A 23,577-nucleotide genomic window follows, 5' to 3' on the forward strand; every position below is an offset into this window, starting at 1 on the left:
TTTTTAAACGGAGAGCAGCTGGTTGGGTTTATAGCCCCGGCCTTCTTTAATTAAGGGTCCATTGGCTGTGTGTAGCAGAGGTTGGGGTGGGCATCTAAGACAGTGCATCCCTGAGTCAAAGACCAAACAAAAGTGCTTTTAAACAGGAGCCCAAGAGTTGCTTACCTGGAGTGGTTTCTTTTTCTAGCTTTTTATTAAAAATAGTTGATCAAAGGTGGAAAGCAGAACACTTCCTATCTCATTCTGTGTGGCCAGTAGTACTGGGGACCAAAACCAGAAATAGCACAAACAAAACAAAACAAAAGCCCTACAGAGCAGTATCTCTTATGACTACTGAAGCAAAAACCGCCCACTAACTCTCAGTAAATCTGGTGGTACAGACAAGTGGTTATACACCAGTACGTTTACTGCATGCATGCCTTTGTTACCCGGAATGCAAGGTTGGTTCAATATATGCAAGTCAAGGTAATATACAGGATCAGTAGACTAAAGAGCAAACCCACATGACCATTGCAATAGATGCTGGAGAGGCTTTTGGCAACATTCACTGCTTTAAAACAAAGACGTTCAACAAACCAGGAAAAGAAGGGAACTTCCTCAGTATGACGCAGGCACCTGTGAAATCCACAGGCTGACTTCATGCTTTCTCCTAAGAGTGAGAACAAGATACGGTTGACTGCTTTTGCCACTTCTCTTCAATGTGGTACTGGCAGTTCTAGTTAAGCAAGAAAATGAAATTAAAAGCATCTGGTTTGGAAAGGAAGAAATAAAAGTTTGTTTACAGAAGACAGTACTGTGTCTGTAGAAAATCCTGAGGAATCATTAAAAGCATTAGAAATAAGAAACAGGTTTGGTAAGGCTGCAGGATACAAGATCAATATGTAAAATCCAGTTAGAGTTCTAAATGGTAGCAATGAGCAAGCCTGGAAAAGATATTAAGAAAAACAACTCCATTTTATAATAGCATTAAAAGAAATAAAATACTTGGGAATAAATTTAACAAAAGAGGTACAAAATATTTAGTCTTAACTAGAAAACTTTGAAAAAAAAAAAAATGAAAAGACCTATCTTTCCTAAAGGGAAAGATATCCCATGTTCGTGGATTGGAAATTTGAGCTAGAGATTTTACTCATTCCCTATTAAAATCCCAGCTAACTTCTTTATAGAAGTTGACTTTCACGTCTAAAAGTAATGTAGAATATCATGGGACCCAAAATTGCCACACCCTTGGGAAAAGAAGAACAAAGTTGCAGAACTTACATCTTCTGATTATAAGACAGACTAAAGCTACAGTAATGAAGATGGTGTGGTACTGGTATTAGGATAGACTTCTAGGTCGTGGAATAGAATCGAGAATTTAGAAATAAACCCTTAAATATTTTTGTCACGTGATTTTTGACAAGGGTGTCAGGACAGTTCCGTGGTGGAAAGAATAGTCTTTCAGCGAATGGTCTGGGACACCCGGATATCCACATGCCAAAGAGGACCATTGGACCACTCAGGTTACGCAAAAATTAAACTGAATCAAAGAACTACATATGAGAAGGAAAACTATAAAACACTTAGAAGAAAACATAGGGGTAGGTCTTTGTGACCTTGGATTAGGCATGAGTTTCTTAGATGTGACACCAAAAACATAAATAGCAAAAGAAAAATGGGGGTAAACGGGACATCATCAAAACTGAAAATTTTTGTGTTGAAAAGGACATCATCGAGAAGGTGGAGAGGCAATCCACAGAATAGGAGAAATTTTTATCAGCCAGGTATAAATCTGATAAGGACTTCTTTTTTAAAAAAGATTTTATTTATTTATTTATTTGAGAGAGAGCATGAGAGGGGTGAGGTCAGAGGGGAAAGCAGACTCCCCACTGAGCAGGGACCCTGAGGCGGGACTCAATCCCAAGACTTCAGGATCATGACCTGGGCCAAAGGCAGTTGCTTAACCAACTGAGCCACCCAGGCACCCCCTGATAAGGACTTCTATCTAGAATACATGAAGAACTCCTACAACTCAATAATACGGCAGCTTAATTATAAAATGAGCAAAGCATCTGAATGGACGTGTCTCCAAAGAAGATACGTGACTACGTGATAAGGCCAGTCAGCCCACGGCTGGATGTTCGGCATCCTCAGCCCCCATCAGGGAGCTACCACTTCCCACCCGCGAGGATGTCTGTAATAATAAGACACGTACCACCCAGGATGTGGGAAAACCCAAGCCCTCACATGCTGCTGGTCGGCTAGGAAGTGCCAGGGCCATGGGAAGCAGTTGGCAGGTCTTCAGAATACTCCATCACCATGCGACCTGCTCGTTCTCTTCCCCAGTGTTCACCCAAGAGAAGCAGAAACGTCCATTTGCACAAACACACACGAGGGCTTGTGGCCGCGTGGCTCTCGGTTGGCAGAAGCGGGAACTGGTTCCGATGTCCATGAGCTCGGGTGTCCCTCAGCTGGTTGGTGGACAAGATGCGGTTCATCCGGGCGGTGGGCTGCTGCTGGGCAGCAGGGAGGGCAGCAGAGTGCGGGCTGTGCGATCCTCTTCATGCAGAGCTCTCGGGCAGGCGAACTTAGGGAGGGAGACAGCAGACTCGTGGTCGCCTGGGCCTGGCAGATGGGGTGATGGGCTTTCTTTTGGGGGCAGTGAAAATGCTCAGAAATCGATCGTGGTGACAGTTGCACAGATCTGTAAATATATTAAAAGCCGTTGAATGGTACGCTTGAAATAGGACAGTTGTACGGAATGTGGATTATGTTTGAACAAAGCTAAAAAAAAAAGAAAGAAAGAAAGAAAGAAAGAAAGAAAATCCACAAGAAACCCTGAGCAGCAGCCCAGGGCTGCAGCACCCACTCGTCTGTGCCACGACAGCCAGCGTCTGAGGTCGTCATCACTGTGGCAGGTGCCTGAGATGGACAAGGACGGTTGTGGGATACGCTGGCTGGCTGGCGGCTCCTGCTGTTGGCAGGTAGTGTGTGCCTGCAGGTTTTGAGTTCCAGAAAATGCCAAGTTCTGAGTTTGTGCCAGGCTCTATTTTAGGCACATGGGTTGTGTTATTTAAAAAAAAAAAAAAAAAAAGACGGACTCATCCACTCGTGAGCGATCTTCTGCTGGGACAATACAGTGGGAACCACTTCTCCTGTCTGCTAGAAGGTGGTGGGGCCGAGGAGGAGCAGAAGCATGGAAGGGCATCGGGTGGGCTGCGGTTGGCAGTTAGGCCGGCTGGTCAGGCTTGTCCTGTTGAGAAGGTGACGTTTGTGCCAGGCCGTGAAGGGGACGGGGGTATACTGCAGGCAGGTGTTGGGGGACAGCAGGACAGGCAGAGGGTCAGCGTCCGGGGCCTTGTGGCTAGAGCAGAGGGAGAGGAAGGGTGGCAGAGGTTCTCAGGGTGATGACGGCCCCCTCTGCCCCTTGCTTGGGGGTTGGGGGAGGTTTCCAGTCCAGGAAGGACGTGGTCTGATTCACAGCTCAAAGCCGTGGGGAGTTGGGGGGGGTGCATCCCGGTGTGTAGGTTCAGAGAGAGGCCCGGCAGGCAGGAACCCCAGAGCAGGAGGTTCGCAGGTACCGTTCTCATCGCGGGAGTGTGGCGATAAAGGACCTGTGGACTGAGGACTGAGCCTCGGGGGCCACCCTCGAGGGAGGACCGGCTACAGCGGGAGTGGGGGTGCAGCCACCCCTCGGATCACTTGGCCTCTCTGGTCCTGCCCTGGGGTCTTCACCACCAGCTGTAGCCTGTGCACCTGAGCCCAAGAGGGGGCCAGCTCCTACTCAAGGGACATGCGGTCCCCCAGCTCTGCACCCCGCACTCGGCAGCGCTGGAGCTGGGACGGTGGGCACTCGCCTTTGACGCGGACCCCCATGGCTCTGACTTGGTGGGCGCTGCCCTGCGTGGGGGCTCAGCCCGGGGGGGGGTCTGCTCCCCGGTCTTCGCTGCTGCCTGCCTACGATGGGTGGGTGCTCGCCACCTCCAGGGCCGGTCCCCCCAGCAACCCTAAGGCCTCAGACAGCCGCTTGCCCCGGAGAAAGGAGGGGAACGTTGCAGCATGTGCTGTGCCCGGGCCCCTTCCTGAGGCCGTAGTCATCTTTCAGCCCCACGGGCAGCTGGTGGGCGTCCTTTTGCAGGTGCCCCTGGGCCATGGCCTTTCCTCACGGTTGACAGTGGCAGGCGTGTGCCTGTGGGGCAGCAGCACCCTTGTCTTCAGCAAGGTCCGGTCTGCTCCGTGGTCCGGGGAAGACCCAGGGACCGCCATCGCCTCGGGGAAGGGAAACTCCTGCATCCTGGCCTGCACCTGTGGTGACAGCAGCATTTCGCTGTCTCGGGCTGTCCTTACTGTCCCTTGTGGCCAGGACCCGGGGAAAGAGCATGGAGTGAAACCCCAGTGAAGCATATTGTCCTCTTTCACGTGATGTAGAAGTTGAGGCCTTTGATGGTCTTCTTGTGTGTAGTTTGGTTTGAAAACTCTTGCGCACTGCTGGGTTTCTGCCCCGGCACCGGGCTCCCAAGTCCCGGCTGCGAACGGGGAGCGCTGTTGGCGGCACTGGTTGGGAGAGCAGAGGGAGAGCGTGCGCCTGGCGCTCAGGACCCTGTGGGACTGTGTGGCTCGTGCCCAGCCGTGGCGGCATCTGAAAGCTTCCGATGACCCCTGTACCCTGATCCGCACCAACTGTGAAGTAAATTCCTAACATCCTACCGAGTCTCCTTTGTCCTAAGCCTGAAAACGAGCGCGCAGCACAGTGGATCTTAATTTCTAGTTGTGCAAGACGGGAAACCAGACCCTTGGTCTACGTAGTAAAGGTCTTTCTTTTGAAATGACGGGCGTTCTGCGCAGCGGCCTTGGACCGCACTTGCTTTCTTTCCCAGGGATGACTTTAATATTAAAGTTCTTCAAGCATTTGTCGAACTCCATGAGTTTGCTGATCTGAACCTCGTGCAAGCCTTAAGGTAAGTGTCGGAGCCCGGGCTGGCCGCGGGAAGTGTGGGAGCAGGAGACAGGCCCTTCCCCGACCTGGGGCCCCCGGGCTGCGGTCCCCCAGAGCTGCAGACAGGCCCGGAGAGGCGTTCGTGGACCGTGGGGCACGTGTTGTTTCCCACCCAGCACGTGGCCCTTGGGTCTGGGCTGTTCTCCCGCTTCCGAGGCTGAGCCCCTCTCCCCGCCTCTGGCCGCAGACGCCAGCCTCGCCGATGCCCCGGCGTGGGCCAGGAGACACGGGCACGGCCCATGGGCAGAGTCTGTCCCCGAGTCCTTGCCTTGTCGGGGGAAAGCCCGGCGTCCCCGCCCCGGACGCCAGGGCCGCCCTCGTCCCCCGGTGCTCGTTTCTCCACAGGCAGTTCTTGTGGAGCTTCCGGCTCCCGGGGGAGGCGCAGAAGATCGACCGCATGATGGAGGCGTTCGCGTCCCGCTACTGCCTGTGCAACCCCGGCGTCTTCCAGTCCACAGGTGGGTGAGGGCGGGGCGCTGAGCGCCTCTCGCGGGCGGGCGGGCGGCTGACGGCCCGCACCCCTGGCCTCCCGCAGACACCTGCTACGTGCTGTCCTTCGCCATCATCATGCTCAACACCAGCCTCCACAACCACAACGTGCGGGACAAGCCCACGGCCGAGCGCTTCGTCACCATGAACCGCGGCATCAACGAGGGGGGGGACCTCCCGGAAGAGCTGCTGCGGGTGAGCCTCCCGGCCTCGGGCCCGCCAGGCACCTGCGGGGGCCCTCGGGGACGTGGAGCGGACGGGCTCCGTGGCCCCCCGCCGGGTCCCTGAGCGCGCCGTCGCCTGTGCTGCTCGCAGAACCTGTACGAGAGCATCAAGAACGAGCCGTTCAAGATCCCCGAGGACGACGGCAACGACCTGACGCACACGTTCTTCAACCCCGACCGCGAGGGCTGGCTCCTGAAGCTGGGTGAGTGGCGGCCGGCGGGCGGGCCCCGCGCTCGGAGCCCCCAGCCCTCGGCAGCCAAGGCCCCCGACCAGAGGCAGAACCGCTAGAAGCGAAGGCCGTTGGGCCGCGTCTGCCCGCGGTAGCCGGCCGCACGCCCCCGACTCGATGGCTGCTGCTTTGAGCCCTGCCCTGTGCGAGCGAGGCCGTCCCGTCCGTGTCCACGGCAGAGAATGACGCCCGGGCTGCACGAGCGTCCCAGAAAACTGCTCAGTTAGCGTCCTGATAGACCCAAGGCAGTTTTCTGTACCAGAGGCAGGTGCATTTACTGCGAGAACCTGCGTGCCTTTCTCTTGGTTCGGTGTGGCTGATTTTTGATGCGTGGTTTAAATGTGCCTTCTTGTTTTCCTTCTGCCTGTGGCTCCCACCTTTCTGTTCTGTGACGAGCTGTCCCTGCTTGTTCTGCGTTAGGAGGTACGTACCCAGTGGCTTCCTGCCTCTCCCCCAGCTGCTCGTTCCTCTCTGGGTTTCTCTCCCCTGTTGGTCTGTGTGAAGCTCTGATTTGTGGCTGCCATTCATCCGACCCATGTGGCTTTGGACTTGCTGGGTTAGCTTCACGTAGGGCGCAGCGAACGGGACACCCGCTCCCGCGGGGCCGGGACGCCAGCCTCTCTGCGCCCAGAGCGCATGGGAATGCCGTGTGGGAACGAGCCTGCCCTCTGTGTCCTCGGGGCCCGAGCAGCCTCGGGACTGCTGGTCGCCTGCTCCATCCCCGTACATCACCGGTTGCCTCTCATACTAACCCAACAGCGCATGTCTGCTCCCCCGGACGGAGCGCGGGAATGTTCAGCGGGCTTCCTAACCACTGACTAGTGGAGTAGCGTTGGTATTTTGGGGGCAATTACAAGAAGTGATAGGGTGGTTTTTTGTTTTCTTTCTTCTTTTATTTTATTTTATTTTTTTGTCTTGTTTTGATTTGGGGTGGGGGGATTTCTGCATTCCTGGGACATGAGAGCCTGTGAGATGGGACCATGTGTTCCAACCAGGTGTGGTCTCTGTAGAACACACTGTAAGACGCCGGGCCTGAGTGAGTCCCTGCGGCTCTGTGTTCTTAATCAGGGGGAGGGTAAGAGGCAGGTGTGAAGCCATGTGCCAGGACTCGGCCGTTCTGATTTGGGGTCTTCCTCTGTTTTGTTTTCTGGCTTAGCTGAGGTTTGGGAATGTTCTAGATCTTTGTCTAGAAACCCAGAGCCATAGCCGTGGACTTGGAGACGCATCTCTCAGGTCCCCTCAGACCTGTGGCCCCGGGGTCAGGGCAGAGGGTGGACGTGTCTGACACTCCAGCAGCAGCACCTGGGCCCCTCCTGTCCTTGCATTGCCAAGGAGGGCCCCTCACATGACAATGACCGTGTAGGCCTGCCTGGCAGCTAGTGTGGCCTTGGCGCTGGCGGGAGACACACCTGCTTCTAACGCGGGAATGAGATGAGGCAGACAAATGCTGAGTGGAGCTTGTGTCCCCACATGTACGCAGTGCGCAGAGCACCCCGAGGAGCTACAGAGCTGGTGGGGTACGTAGTGGGTGCCGGAGGGCCCCCAGCAGTCAGTCATGGCCCCTCAGCACAGTGGGCGGCCCGGGGTCCGCTCCTTCTGTGCTCCGCCGCCCCATGTACAGGTGTGAGAGGGCAAGTTGCCACGCTGGCGTTCCCGGTAGCTGTCACAAAGCTGGTGGTAATGGTGCCACTCAGACCTCGGGCCCACCAGCCAGCCCGGTGATGGCCCAGGCCGCCTCCGTACCTTCTCTGCACACAGCTGTAGCCATCCAGAGATGGGTTTCCAGCAGGCCATCCAGCAGGCAGGTCCGCTCTCCACAGCTGCTGGGCCTGGACACAGTCCTGCCCACAGGCAGCTCCCAGGAGTCTTGACGCTGGCCTGGGCCCTAGGGACAGCTTGTTGGCGTCGGGCTCCAATGGCCAAGGCGGCAGTAAATCTACTGGAAGCCGATGCCAGAGATGTGTTAGCTTGGCCTGGGTTAGCTCCGGGCCCTTCTCTAGCACAGGGCAGACACAGGCCTGCACACGGAGGTGCTTGACCAGGGGCCTACAACACAAGCATAGGAGACGACGTGTGTTTTGCGCACGCAGTTAAACAACGGAGGTCACCATGTGACCTTGCTTCCTTGTGTTTCATCGTAAACTTAGTCTCGGGCCAGGTGGTGCTTCCACCTCTCCTGCAAGAGCACAGGAGTGTTGTGTTGCTTCGGGATCATCAAGGAGAAGTGCCTTACAGCCGCCGAGCTTTGAGAGTGGGTCAGTTGTGCTAAGAACAGGCAGGCACGTGGGTCAGAGTCTAGCTGTCCTGCAGGAAGAGGAGGTGTCACAGGGTGTGCGGGTGTGCGACCTCCACCCGAAGGAGGTCTGATGTCTGATCAGTGAGGCGGGGGTGAGGGGTCCCAGCAGGGTCTCCTGAGGACCTGGCCGGTGGCCCCAAATCCCAGTGGTTGTGACTCTCCCCCTGAAGTGAGCCGTGGAACTAGCAGCAAGTTCAGAGTGGAGAAGCCAGGCTGCTTTCCACAGGTGTGAGTGCTGTGTGTGTGTGTGTGTGTGTGTGTCTGTCCATATCTGTCCGTCTGTCTGTCCCTGGCTCATGAAGCTCAGCCAGGAGCGTGTGTAGGCAGAGCCCATCTGTTCCCCTGCAGCGAGACCTGTGGTGGCTCCGACACCAAAGGTGGGACCCCTGCTCCCCCCTTCTCCCCTGCTGGGCCTGGCCCCCAATCTGGAAGGCTACCTCGGGCTGGGCTGGGAGGCCTTTGGCCATGACCACCAGCCCGGGGATTAGGCTCCTCAGGATGCGCCACTGAACTCAGGAGCCCCCAGGGGCTAAACGCTGAGAAGCCTTCCTGGCTAACCCGCTTCTGGTGTGGGGCGGGGTAGGGTCGGCGATGGGGCTGCGGGTGAGCAGAGCCTGGACCGCCGCCTCGCAACCCCGTGCTGGCTGCAGCCGGAGCGCGTGTGGGCTCCCGGGGCGATTCTCTGAGAACCTGCCTGCGGGGCGGAGGAGAGGGAAGCTGCTGGCAGGGGGGTCAACACTCAGGCAGGGTGGTGGCAAGAAGGAAGGGCTGGGGCTGTGAGGGGAGCCCTGGGGAGGCCCCGGAGGCCACTGAGGGGTTGGGGTCCTCGGCTGACGGTGTGAGCCTTTGCGAGCTTCGGGCGTGGAGAGCCGGGATGAACTTACCTCTTCGAGGCTTGCCTGTGGCTGCTGTTTGGAGGAGAGTCGGGGACAGGGAGGCTGGCATGGGTGGGGGCGGCTGGCGGCCAAGCCCAGCACTGGTGCGGCCTGAGACAGCCCTGGTGGGAGAGCGGTAGAGTGACCTGGCCGTGGGGGTGTACCTGGAGAGAATCTGTGCTGTCCCATCACTGGAGGACTTGGGGACAAGGGTCTCCTGGGTCCCCTCCCCGTGAACGTGGGCTTCCCCAGGACACCGCAGCGGAGGTCGGGGCATGAGCAGGGCTCCTGGTGCTCCGCCCTGGGCCGGGTCTTCGAAGGAACCAGTGAGGCCCGGTCCAGAGGGAGCGGACAGTTCCCCGGGGGGAGGCTGCATGGGGGTCGGGAGAGATGGGGGAAGGGGGGATGCAGCTCTAGGCCCAAAGACCCCTGCGGGCCGCGGAGAGGGCGGCAGGAATCAGGGAGGCACAGGGCCAGACCCCTTGGACAGGGACCAGAAGTGAGGTGTGTGGAGCCGGCGGTGTCTGTCAGGGAGGAGGGAGACGTAGCTGGACCTTCCTTCTCCGCACAGCTGAGGCCCCCTTCTTAGCGCCCGGCGTGCCCACACACCAGCCTTTCCAGTCGCGTTTGGGCCGGCCCAAGGCCACCCAAAGGAGGTCCGATGTCTGATCAGTGAGGCGGGGGTGAGGGGTCCCAGCGGGGTCTCCTGAGGACCTGGCCAGTGGCCCCAAATCCCAGTGGTCGTGACTCTCCCCCTGAAGTGGGAGGTCTTCCTTGCCTGGATTTCTGCAGACTCCCTGCCGGGTAGCCCTCTTGCCTCAGTCCCGGGGGGACACGGGACGCCTGCGAGTGTGCCTTTCTCTCTCTCCGTGACCCCTGCCCCCACGTGACCCTCACGACCTTTCCTCCCACACCCTGGTCCCTCCGTGTCCTAGAGCCAGGCGGGTGAGCTCTGTCCGCCCGGAATGTCACGTCGGGGAGTGACAGAGCAGGGCCAGCTGCTGCTTGTAGCCACAGATTGCTTGATTCTGTTTTGTTTAAACTTCATGTCAGAAGCAAAGGCCGGAAGTTGAAGCCCATTTGTGAATCGCTGAGGGTAAAAGGTTTCCTTTTCTGTAGTGAGAGGCGGCGCAGAGGAGCAGTGTGTGTGCCTGTGTGTGTTTACCTGTGTGTCTCTGATCTTATTAAGAGATTAATTCAATCGAGTCATTCCTGGACCTCAGGAGTGATTGATGGTGACCATTGCAGGGCCAGCCGGAGCCCTGCGGTGATAGGACTAGGTGGCGGACAGCCGGGGATCGGCACTGACTTCATCCTGTGGTCATTTCCATGGGGGGGGGGGGATTAAGCCCATTCATCACGACTAACATTTCTAGAAAGGTGGAATTCAGTAGGTGGCCGTGGCGGGGGCGCCGGTGCCGGCCCGGGTGGGGGTGCATGGGGGGCCCCGGCAGCACCCTGCGCCCGCTCGGGGCCAGGCCCCAGGGCTCGGCCAGGACTTGGCTCAGTGTGGGCAGAATGTCCCACGTTTCCACGAGGAAGGGAGCTTAAGACCGAGCTGGGCTCCCAGTGGCATTTCTGAAAATAGTCATTTCTGTCAGTCCCGGGCCCCCCCTTCCGGGCCGCGGGTTCCCAGCGCGTGCGGGCGCGGACTCATGAGCTTTTCTGCTTCCAGGAGGGCGGGTGAAGACCTGGAAGCGCCGCTGGTTCATCCTCACCGACAACTGCCTCTACTACTTTGAGTACACGACAGTAAGGGCAGCAGGGCTGCGGGGGGGGGGGGGGGGGCGCAGGGTCCCTGGGGGTTGGGGGGGTGCCTGGGCCCGGGACTGCGGGCCCCAGCCAGGCTGGCCGTGCGCTCCTCTCTCGCAGGACAAGGAGCCCAGGGGGATCATCCCCTTGGAGAACCTGAGCATCAGGGAGGTGGAGGACCCGCGCAAACCGGTAAGCTGGGCCCTTCTCGCCGCTCCTGCCCTCCGGCGGTCTGCACGCCCGGTGACGGCCGTCTGTCTGTCTCCGCCAGAACTGTTTCGAGCTTTATAACCCCAGCCACAAGGGCCAGGTCATCAAGGCCTGCAAAACGGAGGCGGACGGCCGGGTGGTGGAGGGGAACCACGTGGTGTACCGCATCTCTGCCCCGAGCCCCGAGGAGAAGGAGGAGTGGATGAAGTCCATCAGGTGCGCCCCGGCCCCGGCTCGGAGCCCCCCCGCGGGAGTGCGGGCCCCTGGGGGAGGGCACATGCATGAGCGCGTGCGCGCCTGCGCGTGGGGGTTGCGTGCCCGGACTGCACCAGAGCGCAGGCGCACTTCTGCGTGCGGGACCCGCCCCTGGCTGCGGAGACGGGCCAGCCCTAAGCTCTCTGCTTGGGGGCATTGCAGGTGCCGCCGGACCTCAGCCTTCTCCTCTCTCCGCAGAGCGAGCATCAGCAGGGATCCTTTCTATGACATGCTGGCCACGAGGAAGAGGAGGATTGCCAATAAGAAATAGATCTCTCCCGGCCTCAACAGGTGAAAGTAGAAACCAAAACCCCACAGCAGAAAGTGACTGGGAGCCTCCCCGACACCCTGGGCCCCGCCTCGCTCTCCCGCAGCCTCCCCGGAGGAGGCAGTGCCTGCCCCGCCCTGGCCGCTTGGCGCCTTTGGGGGGTGGTCGCCGAGGCCCCGCCGCTGGTGTCCCGATGCCCTCTTCCCGGCTCCGGCCCGGCCGCGCCTGCTGCCGTGGCCAAGGGGACCTCGGGCCCGTCGTGCCGCACGTGCTCACCCGGGGCTGCGTTCACCGTCCTAGAAGCCGCTGTTTTCTATCAGAACGAGGAAGGAAAAGCTACCACTTTTTTATTCAGAGTTTTTTCTCAGATATATAGGAATTTAGCTTTTATATGTCTTTTTATATTCTGAAATTATAATGAAAGATACTTTCTAACAGTAGTATTTTTAGAATGGCAGCTATAAATAACTCCCGGACACAAGTCTCTACTGTGCACTGAAGAAAAATTCTGTCTACAAGACACACGCAGCACCAAATGGGGGCGGTGGGCGGCGCTGGTGGCAGGGGGTGCGGGTGTGCGGCTGAGTCCCCCGCTTCCCTGGGCAGGGCCGGGCTCCAGGCGGCCAGGTCCCCTAGGGCTCCTCTTCTGCTCAGATAACTTTCTAAAAAGGCAGATCGTTAAAATACAAGCGACAGTTTCTGGGTGTTTCTCTTGTACCTGTGGTCCCGGCACCGTCTGGGTGTGGAGCCCCATGAAACGGCTGCTGTTGGCCTGTGCGGACCCCAAGCAGCAGTTCCATGTGGTTCAGCGGAACCAGCCTTCCGACCAGTCCTCGCTCTTTCAAACTTGTTGGGAAACCAGTGTTTCTTTTACTGACCTGATGGTAGTTGGACCCGATCTCTTGATGTAATGCATAGACCAGTAACTAGAACAAATCTCATTCCGTGTTTTCAGAGACTTACTCTCTCGCCGTGAGCAGGGAGCGCGCGCGCTGTGGGATGGAGGCGCCGGGCACTTAGGGTTTCCTGTAAATAGTGTAAAGCCCCGGATAACGTGCAGGTGGCGGACCTTGAGAGATCCCCCACCAGGCGGCTGTCAGGTTGCTGTTGATCTAATAGTAGGTGCTCAGGACGACTGCCGGAGGGAGGATGGCTCTCAGGGCAGCACAGGGCTGCGGCGGGCCGAGGCTGGGGTGCTCTGTGCTGGGTCGTTGCTGCTGGTTCTTCAGGATGGGCCCCGGGAACAGAGGCCGCCGGGACGGACCCCCTCGCCCACACTGCGTGGGCACGCCCTGCCTCTGCGGCCTTGGGAGGTCACAGACTGCCCCCTGCAAGAGGAAAGTCCCAGAAAGCAGGCTTCAGAGCTTCGGCACCTGCGTGAAGATGTTAAGTACAAGTGACTGTTCCTGTGAGTTGCCTTGGTGCTGGAACTGACCGCTGCGGGCCCCTGGCCTCAGCACCGCTGACCTTGACGTAGCTTTAAGTCATGCTAGATGCAAAGGGGTCTGAGCCCAGGGCTCTCCACCTTGCATCCAACGGAGTTTTTGTTTCATTCCCAAGCTTTTAGGCTTTGTTACCGTACTGATACCTCAAAATCGAAACTTTTAGTTTTTGAGAAAGGCAAGTCGGCATTCGCAAAATGCCCGGCTGGTATATATGCAACTCTGGCCTCGAGTCTTCCACGAGCAGAGGGCGCCTGGAGCCCGCAGCCCAGCACTGCGCCCAAGCACCCCTGCGGCGCCCGCCACGTCCGTGTTGCACACGGGGGGACCTTCCCTCTCTCCTTTGTCTGCCCCTGGGGAGATGGGGCTTTTGGTGTTTGGGGTTTGGCCTCAGTGGGGTCGGGAGAAGCGAGCTTAGGGCAGGCCCCGCAGGAGTGGTTTCTGTGGGCGAAGGCACCTCCCATGCTAGCTGTTTCCCTGGAGCGAGGCAGAGGCCGCGGTGCTTAGACTCTGTAACCTGCTGTCCGTGTTCCGTGAGATCCTCTAATTCCAGGTTTTTTCGTGACAGTATTAACACGACGGGCACACGCGCCGGCACCCCCCGCTCCACCTCAGGCGGGCCTGTCCAGGAGGCCCACCCCCAGCCGGGGGCTGTGAGGCCCGGCCCCCCCGCCTGGACCTCCACACAGCCGTGTTCCTCCTCCCCCGACCCCCCGCCGCCCCATCTGCGCTCAGTGCTTGAATTTAGTCCCAACTCTGGCCAAAGACAAGCTTTCCTCCGGAGGCCAAGGGCAGGAGGCAACGGGAGGGCTGTGTTGGGCGGGTGGCCCGGGCTCTGCCAGCCTCACTTAACACTTGAGGTTTAATTGGACGACCCTGGACCCAGGCAGGCAACAGTGTCTTCAGGATCACGGAGCAACTTTCGACAGTTTAATGTGGTACCAAACTGAATCAAGATAGGAGCTATTTATAGATGAAGCAGCATTTAATGCTTCATATAAAGCAATGCATATTTTTAAAAGTTAAAATGCATATTATCTACATAGATGTGCTTTGCTGAGAAGTTAGGTCTGTTGTAGACCCGAAACCACATGTTGTGATTTCACATTTTCTTATTTTTTCTTAGACATTTCTATTTACAGCAAATATAGTTAATATGTAAATAATGTACAAAGAGATTTCTGGAGTGTTTGTTATTCATTGTATATACTCCCACGAGCTGCATGAAGAAATCCCCTATTATCTATTGATATTTTGTTGTTAAAATGAATAGCAAAATTGGAAGGTGTATGGCCATCAAATTGCAAATAACTGTGTTCACAAAATAAAAAAATGCATTGTTCAAAGAAGATTGTCTAGGACTTGGTTCTTTAAAATAGTTTGTCGAGTCCAGGAACTTGCTCCCTGTCCCTCCCCGGGCCCAGGCTCAACCTCCGGGCTGAAGGGGAGCCTGTGGCTTGGGCTTCCACAGATTCTAAGATGGTGAAGGCAGCACGACGAGGTTGGTAAGAAAGGTCTGGTAAGCAAAGGGGGAAAACCAGCAGTAAAGAATAAGACACAAAACATTTAATTTGCTGCCATTTATATACTATATAAATTTTACATGCTGTATATTTACAGTGGGGCAAGTGCTTTTTTAATCTTTAAAAAAACAAAGATCAAACTTTAGACATCTCTGAACAACACAAACTGTATAAACCATACAGATTATTCAGATACAAACTGTATTAAATACAGTTTTCCCCACTCCATCTCCTGATGCAGGACCAGTGAATTATAAGTGTATCACAGTTTGATAGCATATCCATATTAAAAATAAAATCACAGTATGATTTTGTCTGTAACTAGAAACTTTAAGGGACCAAGCTGACAACTCAGACTCCAATATCATAGTCAAGACAAGAGACACTGTATAAAAAAGTGTTAAGTAATAAAAACATACTGTAGGCTTTACAAATAATGTTTGGATTATACATTCATAATGTAAATACTCATCATAACTGGTAAATTGATTGGAATAGTTCCACAAAGTTCAAAAACAGAACTTGTCTATAAAATACATTTTCAAATCTTGAATACAACTAAAATATGAAGCAAATTAGTTTCTAGTATCAGACATTACAGAAAACAGACTGCTCTCAGTCGAGTTGAGAGCTCGTGAATCTTTAAATAAGTCTTTAAATTAAATATACATACTGTCAGTTTGTTTGTACTTTTAATAATTCCATGGTTTCCCGGCGGGTCTTGCACCGGATGTCTGCCGTGGAGGAGCTTTCCATGGAATGCGATCGGTCCACCTGAGTCTGATTAAGCAGCATTTGAGATGTTCCAGTCCAGGGCGTCACTGTCCGTGGGATTTATATACACGGTGTTTTACAATGGTCAGCAGTTGTAGAAAGTGTTCGTCCATTTGGAATAAGGGTAATTAAGAAAAGGTAAAAACTAAAAAAAAGTTCTCCATGGTAAAATCTGTACAGTATTTACTAAAGAAGCACCACGCAGATTTGAACAAAGTTATTTTCTATATTTATAATTTAAGCTGGGTTGGGGATGGCTTCTGTTGAACACGTTGAATCTGAAAGACAAGAGGCAGCAAGCAGCAGGCATTAGTACCTCCCGAGGCAGGCAAGTGGGCGCTGCTGGGCTGGGGGGCCCCAGGCGGGGCCTGGCCGTCCCTAACACCGTCAACTTAGTCGTGGACTTCCTTTCGGCACGGTTCCACCCGATCTCTGGGGGCAGCTCTTCTTCCTTACAAAGGTCCCTTTGCGATCACTCTGCCTTCCGGAAGAGCAGGAGAGGAAGGGGCTGCTTGCTCCGCCAGGCAGGCCGCGAGTGCGGAGGGAGCCACCTGCTGGGTGCGGGCCGACAGCTCAGCCGGCCGCTGCTAATCGGCTCAATCCTTTAATTCCCTTTCGCTAGAGCATCTAAGTCCTTACTTAGGCTTAGGAGTTTTCCTTAAGACACACCGAGAGAGGTTAGTTAGCTGCACGTTAATCTTCCGTAGACAATTCGGGGAAATCCATTTCAAATCCCCCCGGCTGCCTACAAGTCACACACTGGACACAAGTCCCTTCAAGACCACGACGGCACACTCTCCTGTCTACCTCGACAAACGCGGGCCCCAAACGTGAGGCGCTAGCTCCAGGGCCACAGGAGCAAAGGCCAGCAGTAAGTCACCAGACTCCATCAAAGTCAGGATCTGTCCTAAGGCACCCATACTTCATTCCAGGAAGGCCAAGTCCTTTCTGTCAGAAGTAGAAGTCGATGTGTTCTCTAGGGCAGCACAGGGACCCGGGGCTCCCGGCCTGGCCGCCGGGCCTGAAGGTGAACCGGTCAGGCCTGGGGCACGCGAACCCCTCGTTCTCCCAGCGTGGGGACCTGTGGCCGTGTGTGGGAACGGGGCTGCCGGGGGCTCCTCTCCTAGGCCAGTTGGGTAGGTCTGGGTGGAGGAAAGGGGCTTTCCCTTCTGTGTTAGTCCTGGCCGTCTGGGGCCTGCAGCTAGAAGAAGGGGAGGAGGGAGCAGGGTGGGGTGTGCCTGAAGTAAGGGCCACCCTGTGCCCGAGCCAGAACGGAGGAGGAGGGATCCAAGCACAGCTCCAGCGGCGGGCCTGGGGGTCGGAGGAGTCTGCTACCCTTGCCGGGGAGCCTCCCGCACCTGCTCCCCACAGCACCGCGTGTCTCCCCGAGGCCCCAAACTCCTCCATCTGGGTCCCCTCGGTGCCTCTATGGACAAGTATAAAACATACAGATAGGAAAACTGCTTACCATAACTAGTGAATTTTTTGTTTTGAGGCCAAGTTTTCAATCACCTAGAAAGCAAAGAATCAGGAAAGAAATTTTAATGATAGTTCTGCAGCATTTTTCATGCCTGTGCTGTGCATGGGCATTGCGTGAGGACACTCAGGACCCGTTCTTGGCCGAATGCTCACGGCCTGAAACCCGTCCCGCACAGACTGGGCATGTGTACCGTGTCGCACGGCGATCGCTCCCAGCGTCTGACTGAAAACAAGACTGTACACGATGCCTGCGACCCAGCGAAAAGCCACATCCTGCGGGAACAGTTCGCTCCCAGCCCATCAAACTGATCAGCATTTTAACAGCAGGACAGAACAGAACTCAAGCCAAAGACACTGACGTGAGGGTTTCATGCAGCCGGAGAACAGGAGTCTCAGAGGTGAGTGGTCAAGGTATCAGAAATAGGGGACACGTGGCAGGCAGGCAAAGGGGTCTGGCATCCTTGGCCAGAAGATAGGGGTGCTTAGCATGGAAGCCCAAGCAGGTGGCCCCTTATCCTTGAGGACAGGAGGATACAGACATGGGTTCCTCAACCTGCTCCCCTTGGCCACGCCGGCTGCACAACGCCCATCGAGCGCAATCGGACAAGACAGACACGGCCGCTGCTTGACCCAAAGCCTGACTGCGGCCCTTAGAGACACATGTCTGGAGCCCCACAGGCCAACCACCGAGGTTCACAGCAGCCTGCATTCCCTCCAGAGCCGTGTTTGTGGGGGAGCTGCCCTCCACTGTGCTCTGGCAGCCTCTGAGTGTGCCCCTTACGGGACTGCAGCCAGGCGGGGAACATTCTAGCAACAGAGAATTCCCTCAGACGCCGCCCACTGCTTCCTCCCAAGCACCAAGGAGAGGTAGAAGGGACTCAATCCGCACCAAGCCAAGCCCTTCCCTAAATCACCAAAATGCTCGTGGGAAACAGACCAAAGAGTCACATGATTAATCTAAAAAACCCAGAGCAGACAACAGCCAATGTCACTTTCCAGCCGGCCACGGCCACCCTCGTCCTCTACCCTGTGCCACCCGGGCTCCCCACAGCACGTCCCGCTGCACAGCCCCACCGGCTGGGACAGCGCCCCCCTCACGGCGTCTGCTCCTCTAAAGCCAGCGCTCCGGCCCGTCTGGCCCTCCTCTGTCCACAGCCGCACTGACAGCGGGCTGCGGGGCAGACGGGCCTGCCCCCAAAACACGCGCGTCTCCCCCAAGTTCACAACACAAAGGGACTGTGGGCAACCAAGACGCCGTATCAAAGTCACGAAAGCGCCCCTCGGGCGTCTAGGGCAGGGCTCAGCGAGCTCCTCGTACAAAAGGCCAGAGGACCACCCCGTCCCTCTCTGGGGCCACACAGGCTCTCGGCAGCGACCTGCCAGGGCAGCGCGGCGTGGTGCAGGCAGGAAGGCTGGGCTCGCCCTCGCACGGCTCCGGACACGGACGTGTCTCACGGGCTGCGACATCTCATTTGGGCTCCGCCAGCCATTTCAAACCTGCGAAGGCCTTGGCCTTCTTCACCAGCAGGCCCCGTGGAGACGGGCGGCACCCGCAGGCTGCAGCAGGCTGACCCCATGGGGCACAGAGGCCACCAAGCCCGCCACCCCGCTCCAGGCCCGCACTCTGCGGCCCGGGCGAAGAGCAGATGGCGCGAAGGGGCTGCTTCAAGTGCGGTCAGAACAGAAAGGGCTAAAAGGTGACATCGGAAGACAGCGGTGCCAACTGGGTAAGAACCCAAGCCCCCCACGCTCCCAACCTGGAGGGGTTTGCTCAGCGGGAGCCAAGGCCCCACAACACAGATGCCCGCAAGGCCTCGGCCCGGCCAGGGGCCGACAGGGGACATCCCTCCCACGGAGCTTCAGCTTCCACTCAGAATGCCAGAGGTTTAACGACTCCGGAGGGAAAGCACACGCTGTGTAACTACTTTGATCAGAAATGGCTTAAGAATAAAAGCCCCCGTCCTTCAGGAAACTCCCACAGCCAGGGCCCCAGACCAGAGGTCTCGCCACAGAGGCTCCGCCGAGCCCAGGTCCAAGTCCCTGCGGCTTCACACACGTGCTACGGGGTCGGCCTGCAGCGCCCCACTGGGCAGCTGAAGCCCGCGCCACACCAGGGAGCTGAGGCTGGAGCTGACGGGGTGCACGGGCTCCCGCGGACACGCACCCCCTTCGACGCCAAGTGAGGGTTTCTTCCCCGGTGTTAACAATCATTTCTATAGTCTTAATTCCAAGTGTCTCCTCTTACCCTGGCCACACTCAGACAGAGGACCCCTGTCATCCCTGCTTCCCATCCTTAAGTGTTTTCTCTTCTCACGGAAAGGCCCAGCACCTTCCAGAGGCAGGCCGTCGGTGAGGGGGAAAGCGCCGTCCGTTCTCCGGAAACGGTCAACAGTCTCATGGCTGACGGCCTTGGGCAGGTGCGGCTCTGAGTCTTTAACAAAGTCCTCGGACTTCCTGGAGTGCCTCTTCTTTTTCTTCTTCTTTTTTTTGTGTCTATGGAGATCAGCATCAGAGCATGCTACTGAAAGATCGGAGTCCTGCTGATGCCTGCGGAGAAGAAGCCAGAACTCAAACCACCAACAAACCAAACTCATCTCCGAGCGGCCTGGTCCTCGGCTTCCACCACCCCCCGGCAGACACTCAGCTCGCACGCGCCGGGGAAGGCCCCGGCTGGGCGCCAGTGCGCGTGCTCGCCGGAGGAGGTGCCTGGGTCCAGGGTGTGAGGTCACCCACTTGGACCCCCGCCCCTCCAGAGCTCGGGAGCGAAGACTGCCGGCCCCACGTCCGGAAGAAGGAAAATGGGAGGCTGAGGGACAGAATGCTTTCGCCAGGAGACTCGGGCACACGGGGGGGAAGGAGGTTCCCCCTCGGGTAACCGTGTCTGTGTCCCTTCGGCTTTTGGAACCGTTCCCCAGGGTTTCCATCTCAAAACATGTCAGATGTCAGGCACCTCATCGTGGAGAAGTCATTTTTAAGACAATCGATTTCTGCCCAATTTCGTTTTTTAGAAATACAAAAACAAACTTCCCCACGAGATCTCAAACTGGGAAACGGAGCCAGAGGAACAGACAAGGCTGAGGCAACCCGTGGTCGTCTCGGACCCGCGCCACCGGCGGGCCGGCCAGCAGCACAGGGACAGCGGGCCCCGAGGTGCGAGAAAACACGAACAGGCACGAAAACATAACCGCATCTGACGAGGGAGAGGAACAACACCAGTTACACAGTCCGGAACGCGAGGTGTCAGTACGGGCCGGGGCACACACGCTCCCAGAGATGCCGCAGCACGGGCAGCGGCGGCATCACCGTCCTGCAGCGCGGGGTCCGGCGGCACCGTGAAGCACGCCGGAGCGGCGGCTCGGAGCTGCGGTCCGGCAATCGACCGCGGCGGCAGCTCACGCCCCGCAGAGCGGGCCGCAGGAATCCAGCGGTCAGCGCCATGGCCGGCCCCGCGCGGGGGTGGGGGGCCAGGCCCGGCTCCCGGGCACGGAACCGGAACTGGGCCTCACCCTCACCTGGAATCTCGGCCTCGGTGTTTGTCTTTGGATTTCTTTTTCTTCTTTGATTTTTTGTGCTTCTTCACTTTAGGCTCTTCCAAGGGATCCTTCTGGAAGCCCCTCCAGGCCTTTCTCTCGAGGTGACCGTCACTGTTCTCCAGGCTGTCGTATCTCCGTTTCCGGGACTTGGTGTTCTCGTGTTCGTGGAAGCGATCGGCGAGGTTACAATTGGTGTCTTCGGCTACAAGTGCAATTTTCTCGTGGGGGTACTTGTCGGGGTACGGGAGGAGGGCGTGCGGCGGGCCTGCCCGGGGGCTGCCGAAGCGGTGCCGGTCCTTCCCCTTGGCGAGCAGCTCGTGGCCCTTCCGCCCCCTGTAGTAGTCCTTGTAGGGCCGGCCGCCGGACGGGCCCGCCTTGGCGTACTCACGGGCGCCGGGGAAGGGCCTCCACTCGCGCACCTCCCGGGCCGCGTACAGGGCGTACCTGTCGTGGTAATGCCTACACTTGTCCCACCGCAGTCTGTCGGGGTAGTACTTCTCCCGGGCCCAGGAGTGCTCGCCTTCGGGGTGGTGGTACCTGCTCCACTCCTGGTCCGAGCCGCCTCTGCCGCGGGAGTGGTGGTGGCCGTATCTGCCCAGGGAGCGGTGCTCGCCGGGGCTGAGCCTCTCGCCGTGACAGGGGTGGTGCTGGCCCCCGCTGCCGTGCTCCGTCCTGTAGCGGTCCTGCTTGGGGCCCCGCTCCCGCACAGACGAGCGCCGCTTTTTGTGGTAGCGCTCCTCCGTCTTGCTCCTGCTCTCCCGCGCACGCTCTCCGCTGGAGGAACGATCTCTTCGGTTGCGATAATGTCCTCGATCAACTTTTCTGAGGATACTGATTTTTTCCTTAACTGGAGAATGATCTGGAACTTTTTGTCCGACCATGTTTTCTTCACATTTCTCCCCGTTACTTTGTTCGGGGCCCCCTTCTGAATGATTTTCTGTGATCTTGTCTGCTTGAGGAGAGGGCAAGCCCTCGGCCGCCGCGCCTCCGCTCCGAGGAGGGTCCTCCAAGTCCGAGCACGTGTCTCGACTGATGTAGACTAAGAGTTCGTGCTCACAGGCATCCTCGGAGTGTACCGGGGCACTCGGGCTGGAACTCCCCGCAGCCTCCACTGCGGCCGGGGCCCGGGGGCTCTCTAGTAACACCCCCGATCCGGCCTGGGGTGGTCTGCTCTGGTCATCTGTTAAGTCCCCAGGGCTGCACAGTTTAGGGAGTGGATCGTCGCCCACGGTATTCTTAGTGCTGCTGCAAAGGGTGTTGGCACTGGGCAAAGACTCCTCGGGTTTTGCTAAAATGTTTTCAGAGACTTCTTCTTTGGTAGATTTGACACTGGGGTCTAAGGGTGGCAAAGCCTTCTTTAACTTGCTGCTAAGGCTCGTGAGGGTCTCCGGTTTCTCATGGGACTCGGGAGAGGGACTGCCAGGCTCCAGCTCCATGCCAGGATCGTCTGCAGGACCTTCCTCTGTTCCAGGAGCACTGCAGCCCCATCAAAACAAAGAAATCAATAGATCAGTCAGTGGCTTGATCGCATTATGGCTCACAAGGACAAAAACTTCAAAACATTCCTTTACTTTAAATAATCTGTGCCTTTAACATAGCTGGCTGGAGCTGAATACTGGATTTATCATTTTTGGAAACTCTAACATTCTCTTTCCCTCATTAAACAAAAACATGAAATTCTCAGGCTTAGTATCTACTATCCCATTTTTCAGCTACAATAATCCTGCAGTCGTAGGCTCTTTCTGTTTTCAGATATACTTCTAATTCTTAATAACTGTGAATGATCAGAAAAGTCAGATTGGCGACCAGAGGCTCTAACTTTTCCTCTGCATTTCTCCTGAGCCTCCAACAGAATCACTGCCTCCAAACCCAGCCAACGGCCCCTCGGAATGTAGGAACCGGGAGGCTCTGGTAGGAACAGTGAGGCTTTAGAAAGCCTTCCTGGAGGACATGAACTCTGTCTGCCCTTGTCTGCTACAGGGTCCCTGAGGTCTGCTTGAGGTTAATGAAAACTGCCAGCCAACATCAACAACCCTCCAGAGGCCCCACTTTTTAGTGGGAAAATCCCTGGGGGAGAGAGCACAGATGAGGTCAGTGCAGACAAGTCACCTCGATCCGGCCTGAGTCTCGTGCCAGCATGTGAGAGCAACACCCGCTGGGTCACAACCCATGCGTGGTTCTGTCTACATAACCGTCCACGGTCATCCTCACACATGTGACATCTGAGGAGAAACTAAGCTAGACTGAGGAAGGGATGAAAAGAAAGCCATTACCAAGTGACTGGGGAGTCACGCCGTCCCCTCTTGAAGGTAATCTGAAGGGAGAGTTCTTCGCTTACAGATTGGCTCCACTCCCATTTTAATAATTAAACCTTCCAGACCACTGTTCAGTAAGGGCAGACCCCCTGTCGAGGGCCACTCTGAGATGTGGGGTGCATTCTGGTTATCACAGAGATGGGGGAGCCCAGGGACAAGCAGGCAGTGGCATGCAGGGAGTAAGGAAGGGCCCCACGTCCCACAAGCCGACGTCCATGTGGGCGAACACCCCGGCTATGAGACTATTGGCAGTCTTCATGGACGTGACATTTTCCAGGGACACAACTACTGTGTAAATCCAGAGACAACCAGAATGTCACCAAAAGTTGTCCCTTATGAGGACATCACACCCCTGATGGTGAAATGTGCGCGTGGGACTGTGCTCAGGACACCAGGCCACGTCCCACATGGCAAGGCTCACAGCGAACCCGCTTGGGGCGTCGTCACGCACTCGTGGGCAAACCAAAACGCCACCAGCTGGTATATTCCTCCTTTCACTCCCGTTACATTACACTCAGGAATTGGATCGTTTAAAAAAGCAAACAAAGCATTCAATGTGGAGATAGACTGTCTTATCTACAAATGAAATTTCAGGATTCTGGAAGGAGCAGAATATCTGTAACTTGATGGGAGTTGAGAAGCCCTGTCCTACAACCTTATCGAGTCTTCACATTTGTCGCTGGAAGGCTACGTGTCAGACCTGGAAGCAGGCCGTAGCGTCCCTAAGCCAGAGAGACGGGGCTAGGCTGAACAAAGCATTAGCTCAAGGACATCGTTTTCACAGAAAAATGGCAATTCATCTGGTAACTTTTTTCTTTCCTTTTCTAAGAGGCACTTAACAACTTCTCTAGCTCATGAATAGATTCACGGGCTTCAAGAGGTCCACGATGAGACGTGCGCAGTGGACAGCGGCGCACGGCACACGGGCACCATCATG

General features: G+C 56.6%; 2 protein-coding genes across 6 annotated transcripts in view; one reads left to right on the forward strand and one right to left on the reverse strand.

The window, feature by feature from the left end:
* CYTH3 (cytohesin 3) overlaps positions 1-14,365 on the forward strand; it is a 90,487-nt gene extending 76,122 nt beyond the window's left edge. For 2 of the 3 annotated variants that reach the window (XM_059155279.1, XM_059155278.1), the window contains 8 exons: positions 4,857-4,937; positions 5,321-5,433; positions 5,511-5,659; positions 5,780-5,891; positions 10,765-10,841; positions 10,962-11,033; positions 11,113-11,267; positions 11,505-14,365. In XM_059155279.1, coding sequence (XP_059011262.1) covers positions 4,857-4,937; positions 5,321-5,433; positions 5,511-5,659; positions 5,780-5,891; positions 10,765-10,841; positions 10,962-11,033; positions 11,113-11,267; positions 11,505-11,577 — 832 coding nt within the window. In that variant the 3' untranslated portion in view covers positions 11,578-14,365. The remainder of the gene's footprint in view (positions 1-4,856; positions 4,938-5,320; positions 5,434-5,510; positions 5,660-5,779; positions 5,892-10,764; positions 10,842-10,961; positions 11,034-11,112; positions 11,268-11,504) is intronic. The other variant, XM_059155280.1, reaches the window with a different exon arrangement.
* Positions 14,366-14,560: 195 nt separating this feature from the next.
* Positions 14,561-23,577, reverse strand: part of USP42 (ubiquitin specific peptidase 42) — a 70,401-nt gene continuing 61,384 nt past the window's right edge. For all 3 annotated transcript variants that reach the window (XM_059155277.1, XM_059155275.1, XM_059155276.1), the window contains exons 15-18: positions 20,305-21,801; positions 19,038-19,339; positions 16,782-16,825; positions 14,561-15,591 (exon numbers count right to left, since the gene is read on the reverse strand). In XM_059155277.1, coding sequence (XP_059011260.1) covers positions 16,818-16,825; positions 19,038-19,339; positions 20,305-21,801 — 1,807 coding nt within the window. In that variant the 3' untranslated portion in view covers positions 14,561-15,591; positions 16,782-16,817. The remainder of the gene's footprint in view (positions 15,592-16,781; positions 16,826-19,037; positions 19,340-20,304; positions 21,802-23,577) is intronic.

This window comes from Mustela lutreola, chromosome 17 (assembly GCF_030435805.1).
Source record: "Mustela lutreola isolate mMusLut2 chromosome 17, mMusLut2.pri, whole genome shotgun sequence".
Classification (NCBI taxonomy): Eukaryota; Metazoa; Chordata; class Mammalia; order Carnivora; family Mustelidae; genus Mustela; species Mustela lutreola.